The sequence below is a fragment of the Sceloporus undulatus genome, chromosome 4 (assembly GCF_019175285.1).
Source record: "Sceloporus undulatus isolate JIND9_A2432 ecotype Alabama chromosome 4, SceUnd_v1.1, whole genome shotgun sequence".
In the NCBI taxonomy this organism is placed as follows: Eukaryota; Metazoa; Chordata; class Lepidosauria; order Squamata; family Phrynosomatidae; genus Sceloporus; species Sceloporus undulatus.
The window spans coordinates 140,073,526-140,083,893 of record NC_056525.1 but is presented as its reverse complement, the minus strand read 5'-3'; the positions used below and the strand labels follow the sequence as shown (position 1 = coordinate 140,083,893).

The 10,368-nt window shown below is 40.0% G+C and overlaps 1 protein-coding gene across 1 annotated transcript in view; it reads left to right on the top strand.

The window, feature by feature from the left end:
* The window catches only part of CST3 (cystatin C), a 10,849-nt gene extending 1,074 nt beyond the window's left edge, over nt 1–9,775 (top strand). Inside the window, exons 2-3 of the mRNA XM_042465654.1 lie at nt 6,196–6,309; nt 9,415–9,775. Coding sequence (XP_042321588.1) covers nt 6,196–6,309; nt 9,415–9,492 — 192 coding nt within the window. The 3' untranslated portion in view covers nt 9,493–9,775. The remainder of the gene's footprint in view (nt 1–6,195; nt 6,310–9,414) is intronic.
* The last annotated feature ends 593 nt before the right edge of the window (nt 9,776–10,368 follow it).

The following is a 10,368-nucleotide window of genomic DNA, read 5'->3' as shown; positions in this document are numbered from 1 at the left end:
TTTTTAATTTATTTCTTTATAGATTATATTTTAAAAATATTATTTATTCAATTATCAAAGAAATAATATGATTATATTATTTATAGATTATATTATATTATTGTTGTGTTGTTGTTGTTGTTGTTGTGTGTCTTCCAGTCCTTTCCGACCTATGAGTAACTTACACTCTCTCAGGCACAAACTGAAGTTATACACTTTTATTTTCTTTTTTAATTAATCTTTATTTGAAATAAACAAGATAGACAATCGCAGAGTACAGCCGATAAACTGATACAACACAGCAATATACCCTAGTCATAACACTCTCTCTCACTACAATCCCACTGGAGCTCTTACACATTCATCCAACCACTTTCTACAGAGGAAAGCCTATGCTAACCCTTCATCTAATTGCCATACTTTATTCACCTCTTATCACTCTCTTACCAAATTGCTTCGTACTTTGATAGAAGAAGGAGGAAGGTTGGAATGAGGGGCAGGAAAAGAAGTTAGAAAATGAGGGTACGAGAAGGAAGAAACTCCACACTTGATGTAACCAAGGCATGTACCGCTGGGGCTGGGTGCAGCTGGCACACTAGCTTTAACTGCAAAAGCACTCCTGATCTCTGCTGAAACCTGGGCCTCCAGGTTCATAGCTGAGTCCAGGAGTACCTCGAAACTGTAAACTTACATTTTCAGGGGGAGTTCAAAGACATAGCTGTGTTAGTCTGTAGAATCAGTATGTAGAGAGATCTTGTAGCACCTTTGAAACTAACTGGGAAAAAAGAAAGAAGTTGGCAGCAACTACAAAAGCTCATGCTGCCCACTGTTTTCTTTCAGTTAATCTCAAAGCTGCTACAAGATCTCATTACTGATTCAGGGGAAGTGTAGCTGCGTCTAACACTGGATTGAATCCCTATTCCCAGATCTGCCTTTTGATTGACCAGGAGCACCTCTGTCTTGTCTAGATTAAGATTTTTTGCCCTCATCTAGTCCATTACAACTGCCAGGCACTGGTTTAGTGCAGGAACTTCTTCCATGGATTTAGGTGGAAAGGAGAGATAGAGCTGGGTATCATCAGCATACCGGTGACACTGAACTCTAAAACTCTGGACAGAGGTTTTGGAAAATCCCAGAAGTTTCATGTAGATATTAAATAGCTTAGGGGACAAGACTGAACCCTGAGGGACACTGCAGGCCAATGGCCAATGAGTGGAAATAGAAACCTCCAGCACTACCCTCTGAGAACAACAGTACTGCCAAGCCTCATCCTAGAGAGGTGACCCATGACTGATGGTATTAAAAGTCACTGAGAGGTTCAGCAGAACCAACAGGGATGCACTCGCCCTCTCCAAGCTCATCCACCAAGGTGACCAAAGCTGTTTCTGTCCCATAACCAGGTCTGAAACCAAACTGATATGGATTTCTAGATAATCCTTCTCATCCAGGAAGCCCCAGACTTGAGATACCATCAATTAATCTGGTATCGTGTCCAGAAATGGAGGATTAAGAGACTGGCCTATAGTTGTCTAGTATAGCAGGATCCAGGGCAGGATTTTTTTTCCAGAAGCGATCTTAATACAGTTGCTTTCAGGTGTGTTGGGCTGCCTTGTTTTAAAGAAGCATTAATTGCTTTCCTTACCTGCTCAGCAAGTCCTCCTCTGTCCTGTTCAATAAGCTTGGAAGGGCAAGGGTCTAGTATACATGTGGTGAGTCTAATCCTCTGTCCACATCCTCAGAGTGCACAAATTGAAAAGTATCCATCAACACTAGACAAGAAGGGGGCAAGGTTACATACAGCAGAACTATATCAACTCTGGGAAATAAGACAGAACTAATCAGAATGATTATATCTATGAAATGGTGGCTACATTTTTTGCAGGAAGAATTCCAAAACCTAGCTGTGTTAGTCTGCAAAGTCAGTAAGGAAAAGGAACTTGCAACACTATTGGGACTAACTGAAAGAAAGAAGTGGTAGTATGAGCTTTCATAGACTAGAGTCTATTTCCTCATGCATGGAGCGGAGACCATCTTTTTCTTTTTGGTTCACCCAACGGCCAGTAAAACTTCCTTGCTCTCAAATTTGCTGTCCTTCACTTTTCTTTTGTATCAGATACCTGGCTATTTATTTCCCACCCTTTTCACTAGCCTTGTTGCTGGTTTTGTTTCTGGAAACAGACAGTTTGGGAGACATTGTAGTGCCCAAGCCTTAGGTGCTCAGACATTTGGCTGCTAGAGGCAAATTCCTCAAACCTGCCCCCCCCCAATCTTAAAATTAAGGGCAACTTGTTTAGGCATCTGAGACAGAAAAGCTCCTATCTGGCACTCATTAATCCTGAAAGTAAACGTTCAGTTACATTAAAGAAGAACAACTTGCTGCCCCCTCATCTTTTGCTTGCAGTGATCATCTCACAGTGCCAGCCCTGAAAAATCACATTAAGATGTATCAGCATAAATAGCTGCCTTCTGCTGAGTTTTTCCCACAGTTCTGCTGCCTGAGACCTTTGTAACTGGAGTCTGAAACAAGTCCAGTGACAATGAGCTGAAGCACTAATGTCTTGAGAAGTCTCTCTGAGTTTTGTCCTGTTTCTCACTCCCTTTTTGATCCTGTGCCATTAACAGTGACTCAAAATATAGAAATACAGTGGGCAGTTTGTATCCACTGGGGTTAGATTTCAGGACCCTCATAGATACCAAAATCTGAGGATGTCCAAGTTCCAGTATATACAGTGGCATAGTAAAATGGCATCCCTTATACAGAATGGCAAAATCAAGCTTTCTTTTTTATATGATGATGATTTAATGAATGTTTTAAAACCATGGTTGGTTGAATCCAAGGATATGGAATCTGTGAATACAGAGGGCCAACTTTAATACAACTCACTCTTGCTTCTAGTAGGCATTGTTGGTGGGGAAGTTTTCTCTCTAAATTTTTGGCATGTTGTGGTTATGTGCCTTCAAGTCGACTCTTATTTAGGGTGACCTTCCTCTAGGGTTTGCTTCACAAGATTTGTTCACATTTGTCTTTGGCTTCCTCTTAGACTGAGATAATGTGACATGCCCAAAGTCACCCAGTGGATTTCCATGATCAGGTGGGGATTCAAACCCTGGTATCCTGGAATCCTAGTCCGATGCTACACCTCGCTGGCTCTAAACTTCTGCATACTAGACTGCTATTAAAGGCACAAGACCATAGCTGGGAGAAAACTTGGCAGTCCTAGACATCAGGAGAACAGAAGTAGACTTGTTATTATGTGCTGGGGACCAACTCTCCTCCTTCCTCTCCTCTGCACCCCTGCAGTGTTCCAGGAAATAAGTAATTGAAAAGAGGAGAGGCCTTATTTTTCTGCCCATGTAAATGCTAGCCCAGATTGTGGGTTGTTTGCTGGAACATTCTTGACCTACTTAGGACAAAGTACTCCTCCTCTGTTCCTTTCTCCACTTTAGCAGTACTAATTCAGATATGCTGCTTACAGTCTTTGGGCATATTCCAGCTAGAAACCATGCTGTGCCAGCTCTTTTAAAGATTTCGAAAGGAATTTGGAACAGCACAGGAGCTATAACCTGACTTTGTCTTTCTCCCTTCCTTACAGGGGGACCAACTTGATCTTTTTAAAAAGTGCATGAATGCTCTAGGAGAGAATGCTGCACTTCCTCCTCCTCACATGTTCACTTAAACAGAACCAGCAAACTCTGCCACTTTTAACACAATTTGGTGAACTGCTGATTGTTTGTCAGCTGGTCTTGTTTGTCAGAAGCAGTAGTTGGCCTTGACAAAATAAAAGGAAGATGTGGCTGTGAGTCATCCATCTGCTGTGTAGTCAGACCCCCTTTGTGTTTCATTTCTGTTTCTAATCTCTGAGGCTGAAGAAGCAGTTTCTCTTCTCCTCCCCACCCTGACTTCATTTATTTTTAACTGTATGTTTTATACAGTTCTGAAATTTAAAGAAGTATGTTTCTTGTATCTGGCATGCAATTTGGAGCAAAGTGGCTTTTGTCCATCCCCTTGGAGTGGGGCTGACCATGCAAACTGGCAAGTCTAACAGGGCTAAATAGGTCCCAGCTTTGTCAGAAGCAGTGTGCATGTTTTCCTGTTTACAGCAGGACATATCAATAGGCCAACTCTTGGAAAAGTTACTTTTTAAAATGAGAACTCCTGGAATCCTCTGGCTGGCATGCCCAGTGACCTTGTTTGATGGGGAGTCTGAGAACTCTAGTCCAGAAAGATAACTTTTCTAAGCTCTGCAATAGACAGACGAATAATCTAAAACACCGAGGCAGTTTTGAAAAATGGAATTAAAAGAGAAATCACAGTATGTCCATTCAGTTGGGGAGTGCACAACAGAGACCAAATTAAAAGGGATAACACAGTATGCCCATTACAGTTAAGAAATACAAAGCAAAGACCAAACACATTTTTAAGGACGTATACTTAAAGAGAGCTGTATATGATGTGTTATATCAACAGTTGATCATTCTTTTGCTGAACTATAACTAGTACCTTCAGCTTCATTCACTCACTTTTTGAACTACATATCAGTTCCATTTCAAACTGAGAAAAAAAGCTGATTTAATAAAATTTATCTGAACAATCCTCTATGGGCACAGACAATTTATCACATTTTGAATGATTAAGAAGCAGAAGATTTTGTGAAATAAAAACAAGCTTAGAAGTATGTTCATTTGTGAATCTGTTCCTTTCAGTACTAGGAGTATGCATATCTCATATTTAGCCCACCTAACATGGTTGATTGCAGTACAAAAGCCCAGACAGTTATAGATAAACAAATGTGTCTGTGTATGGTGTAAAAAAATTGCATGGAAAAATACAGTATCAGAAAATTTTCCACCTCACATTTCTGCCTGTTATTCAGAGGAATGTTGATTCTGAACCTGAAGGTTCCACCTTGTGGTTGATAATCTTCAGGGAATTTTGCACAATGTTTAGTAAAGCTCTTTAAGCTAGTGGCTGCTATCACATGTCATATACTGTAAGTGGCATGCATCAGTGAAAATTATTGAACTTTATTAGTACTGAGTGACAGATTGCAACTTGCAGCACCCTCTTATCATTGATATAGGTCTTCTGAGGGCAAAGACTGCAGTGGGTAAATTTATTCATTTCTCCCTTCCTACTAGAAATTGAATGTAGGGATTTATTTATTTTATCCTTATGTAATACAGAGCTTAGAAACCTTTCCAAGCTCTGTTGTCACTTTTGTAAAATAGGTTAGGTCAAGTGATGGTAGTTTCCTGAAGCAACTTAGTCCAATCCATAGCTTAATAGAGATTTGAATTGGAACTTACTGTATCCAGAAACCTCCATTACAGTTCCCTAGTTCTCTTCTTGTACATTAACTCCAGTTGTGTCTACTGCGAATTTTCTGACCCAGCCATTCATGACGAAGTCCACATTGTAGCTAGTGTCTGAATGGAAAGGCACACACAAAAGATGCTTCTGTGTCTTATGGTGCCCAATGAAAATGGCTCAGTAGCTGCCTTGGGACCATGGCCAGCTTATGCTGAGGAGCCAGGTGAGATATGGACAGAGTGTCTGAATCCCAAATGAGACTGAATTGGGGATGCTTTGGCAGGCATATTTATAGGGCAAACCATATCCTGGGGCAGATTTCAAAAGGTGAAAAGATTTCCAGGAGGGAAGAAAGAGCACGGAAGTTAAAAATGGCTGGATAATCAGTGCAAATGTCCTTGGACAAAAGAGTATCGCTTCTGGGGGGGAGTGTACTTGGATGGTGGGCTATAGACCTGATGCTTACACATGAACTGTACCAGGTCTATCACCCACCATCATTCCTGTCGATGCAGGGATTATGCTGATTCTGATCTCAGTTGACCTGTCCTGTCTATGTGCCTTTCAGCTCCCTTATGCTGTGCTTACCAGATTTCCTTATATGGCAAGGCAATTTCCCTCACTGGGGCACCCTCACGGCTGCATGCTTTTATATATCCCATTGATATCAATTTGTTATCCACATGGAAGAGGTGTTCAGGGGGCTAGACCTCGACACTAACTTTATTTCCATATGGGCAAATGACACTATTTAGAATGGCATTCTTGGGGTGGTGTGGAGGGCTATCACACTCTGGTGCAATTTACAAATCTGCTGAATCCCATCTTTTCTTATGCAGTTAAGATGCAGGTAATGACGTAACTGAACATTCGGTTTATTAAACAGTCTTTGTTTCATTTTGCAGATTGTTGCTGGAATCAAATATATTATCACTGCTAAAGTGGGGCGAACAACTTGTACTAAGTCAGCAGCTAGCCTGGAGAACTGTGCCTTCCATGAAGCACCAGAACTGGCTAAGGTATGTGACAGAAATGACAGCTACAAGAAAAAAACACAATGTTTAACAGTACTAAGCATCACTGAGACATGCAAATGACAGCAGTGATGATGGCAGTTAGAGGAGGGGTGATGTTCACAGAAATGTTATATAAATTGCACAATGTTATATAAAATGACACATAAAAACTCCTTTTGATTCCATCTGGTGATTTACAGAGCTACCTAATATTGGGCAGGGCTTGTTCCCCTGGAATTACAGCACTACTTAAAAAAAACAACAACCACACAAGTGAAAAGTAGTTCCAAAGAAGAAAACTAATTCCAAAAATTTTCCAAGAAAAGTCTGTTACAGGTTCTCCTTAGGGTCACGATATGTCAAAAAACAACTTGAAGGCATACAACACACACACATATACAGAGTAGATAACTATCTTCTTGTCTCCATCCCCACCCTAAGAAAGGTCCTCTTTTCCAAAGAAAAGCATTTTGATATATAGTGCAATACTAAACATGTCCATTCAGAACAATAAATTCTTTTGTGCTTAGTCCTAGGAACCACTGTAGCATTCCCCCACTAAATGCCAGTGAAATTTCTGTGGCTTTTGTTTCTACTAACTTACACTATTGAAAATCAGATCTACTTAATGTGGCTGATGGTGGAGATACCTAGGCCAGAGCCATGGTTTTTCTGTGCTTTCATATCACAAGGCTATCTTGTCCTCCTCCCACTGCCCTCCCCTTCATTTTGTTTCAGCCACATGAGTACATAGACTGGTCAACATGGACTGATTACTTAAGATAGCTAAAATCTTTTTTTAGCTACAGTCAACAAATGTTGAAAGGGGAAACACACTGGGTTGCAGAGGGCTCTGTTTAGCATACAAGAGTCTCTGTGTGTTTTTTCTTAGTGAGGAATGTTGACTAATCAAAAGCTCTTAGATCAGCTGTTTAGTGAGTCAGAAGACTTCCCCTTAAGCACAGAACAAAAGCCTTCTTTCCCAAACTAGTCCAAGTTCCTTTGTTGTAGCAGCTGCAACATCAATTGTGATAATTGTTTGTTCCATTTGTAATTATGATGGTTGTGATATTTCTCCTCTTCTAAAACACTTGTGGGTGTTTTATTTTAAAAATCCTGAACTTTACACATATGCAGTGCAGCTTTATCCATTTTAACTGGAAAGAATTCATCCTTCTTTTCAGTATAATTTACTTTCTAGTAAATATTTTTAGTATTGTCATTGTAACAGTTAGCAGCCATGCAAATCCAAGTACAAAAGTCCATGAGCATTTTAGCTTTATTCTTTGTCAAATTTTACAATTTGACAAATGTTACAGTTGCAGTTGCACTTACAAATGTTACAAATATTACAACCTTGAAAGTTACCCTTGAACCTGAACTGTAACTCTTAAAGTTTCAACTACTGTATAGGTTTTATGTCCATGCGTATTCATGTTTGCTAATAATTTGGGTTACAATCCAGTTAGAATTAAGCACTTCAGGTCCATTAGTCTCAATAGTCAGGCATAGGCTTAACCTCTCTCATTGAAAGCAATAGGACTTTCATGAAGTGAATTGCATTTACAGTAGTTTGTGTGTTTCTCTCTCTCTTTGACAAATCACAGTGTTCTGTCACAGTTGGCTCTTTGGATAGGCCTTAGATCTTATGATAATGCAGCAAAAATCTTGATTCATAGAATCTGGATTCACAACAGAAAAGGAGCATTTTGATCCCCAACTAGAGTGGTGCCCCACAGATTCCCTTTGCCTTTTTGGAGCGGGATGAGGAATGATTACCACTAACTCCTATGCGGAAAAGTAAATGATTATACTTGAAAGTTTTAAAAGAAAACAAAAATCTCAGATGGGCTGCAAGTGTGTGTGTGTGTGTAGGCAGACACCATACCTATGCATACAGTATCTCTGCATACAAAGTATAATTTGACTGCATATACTATACAAACACCTTGAGGTCAGCATCATCATAGCATCTTGCTGTATTGTGGATATAAAACAAACGGCATAAAAAGCCAGTTCCCAGGAATCTATCCAGCTAAAACAAAGTATAATCCAGGTGTTGTTGAACTGCAGCCCCCAACAGATTTTATCAGGTTTTGCAGAGGACAGACACATAAAAATGGCTAACACATTGGAAGGTAGGATCAGAAATCAAAAGGACCTAGATAAACTAGCAGTCTGGGCAGAAATGAATAAAATTTAATTCAACAAAGACAAATGCAAAATTCTGTATTTAGGCCACAGAAAAACAACAACAAATGCACAGGTATAGGATGGGGGACACTTGGTTCCAGCAATACATGTTGACATGATCCAGCAGTGTGAAGCTGCAGCAAAGAAGATGAATTCTATTTTAGCTTGCATTAACAGAAGCATAGTTTCCATATTAAACATACAAATTAAGTGATCTAGTTTAACAAGATACTTGAAGATGGTATATTTGCAAGTGAGTATGCATGTGAACACACATGCAAGTGCGTACATGCACCCTCACACACTTGTACAGCAGTGCTGTCAAGACAGAAATGTTCCTTGGGAGAGGAGCACTGTAGATCTCTGCTCCCACAAACCCCCTGTAACTTGGTAGAGTTTACCACTCACCCTACCTAGCCAGCTCCCAGCTGCAGAACAAGTTTTAAGAAGCAGCTTGTATCAATGTCTGAGACTGTTACCCCAGGCACACCAGCAGGAACCTAGAACAGAAGAATGTCCAGAGCCATTGCCTCCTGCCTTAGGCCTGAAAGGGGAACTCATGTATGTGCACCAGTGGGATCCTGTTTTTAGAACATTTCCAGGTCCTCGACTACCTTAACACTGCCTTGAAGCTGTGGCTGCATCTGCACTGCAGAAATAATGCAGTTTGACACTGCTTTAAATGCTTTGGCTCCATCCTATGGAATCCTGGGATTTATAGTTTGTTGTGGCACCAGAGCTCTGTGACGAGAAGGCTAAAGATCTCACAAAACTACAAATTCTAGAATTCCATAGCATTGAGGCATGGCAGTTAAAATGGTGTCAAACAATTAAATCTGCAGTGCAGATGCAACCTATGTTTTATTTCTGATCGTATTCATGGTTTCTCACTACTCTCTTCTCTTCTTTCCACAGCATGTGACTTGCAATTTTGAGGTGTACAGTGTTCCTTGGTTAAACCGCATTTCCTTGCTCAAAAACAACTGCGAGTAAACCTGTTTATTTTGGACCAGGAAAACAAGCTGCCGTTCTGAAGATATTTTCCCCTTTTTATGAAGAGCAATAATTCAGATGTTTTCACAAGAATGAGGTTTCTGCTAACTCCGAAATACTTACATATACTTGTTTGAAACAAGTAAATCCGTATAGTATTCTTTAAAAGATGCTTTCTAACTGTTTCTTATTGCTTATCATTTACTTTGTAACCAGTGTTATCATGCTATATTAGATTGGGGGAAAATAAAAAATTACTTTGTCAAGGATTGACTTTTAAAAATAGTGTGCTGTTGATATTCTTTGCTACAAGGACAGTACCTCTACACCATGCTGGCTCTCTGTTTCTTATTTTGCAATATATCTAGTCACCCACACATATGATTCCCTCCCCACACATGCATCAATACTACCAAAATAATATATGCCATCTTCGGCATATGGTCTTCGTCTTAGGTACATAAGCCACAGGTGACTGAGAGTGAAAGCTAACATGACAGTCTTAATGGAGGCTCACCAGAGGCTAACAGAGCAGGCCTGAGTGGGTGTACTTATGTACTGTCTTCTCTATATGTTACAGAGAAAAGGGAGAACAGTGTATTGATTGGTCCTCAGAGCACAGTGATTCTGCAGGAAGATAGGAAGCATTTGTAAATATTTAAATAACTTTCTGGTAAGTAAAACTAGCACGGTAATCCAAAACACATTTACTATGGAATAATCTCTGTTGAACACAGTGGGAGTTACCTAAATTATAAGTTCTGTTTCCAAGACAAAAGCAAGATGTAAAATGCTGCCTTGACAGCCCCCTTACTTGTTTATGGCAGAAAAGTGGGTTATGAATTTAATTAGGCAATTAAAGGAAACACAAAGGTC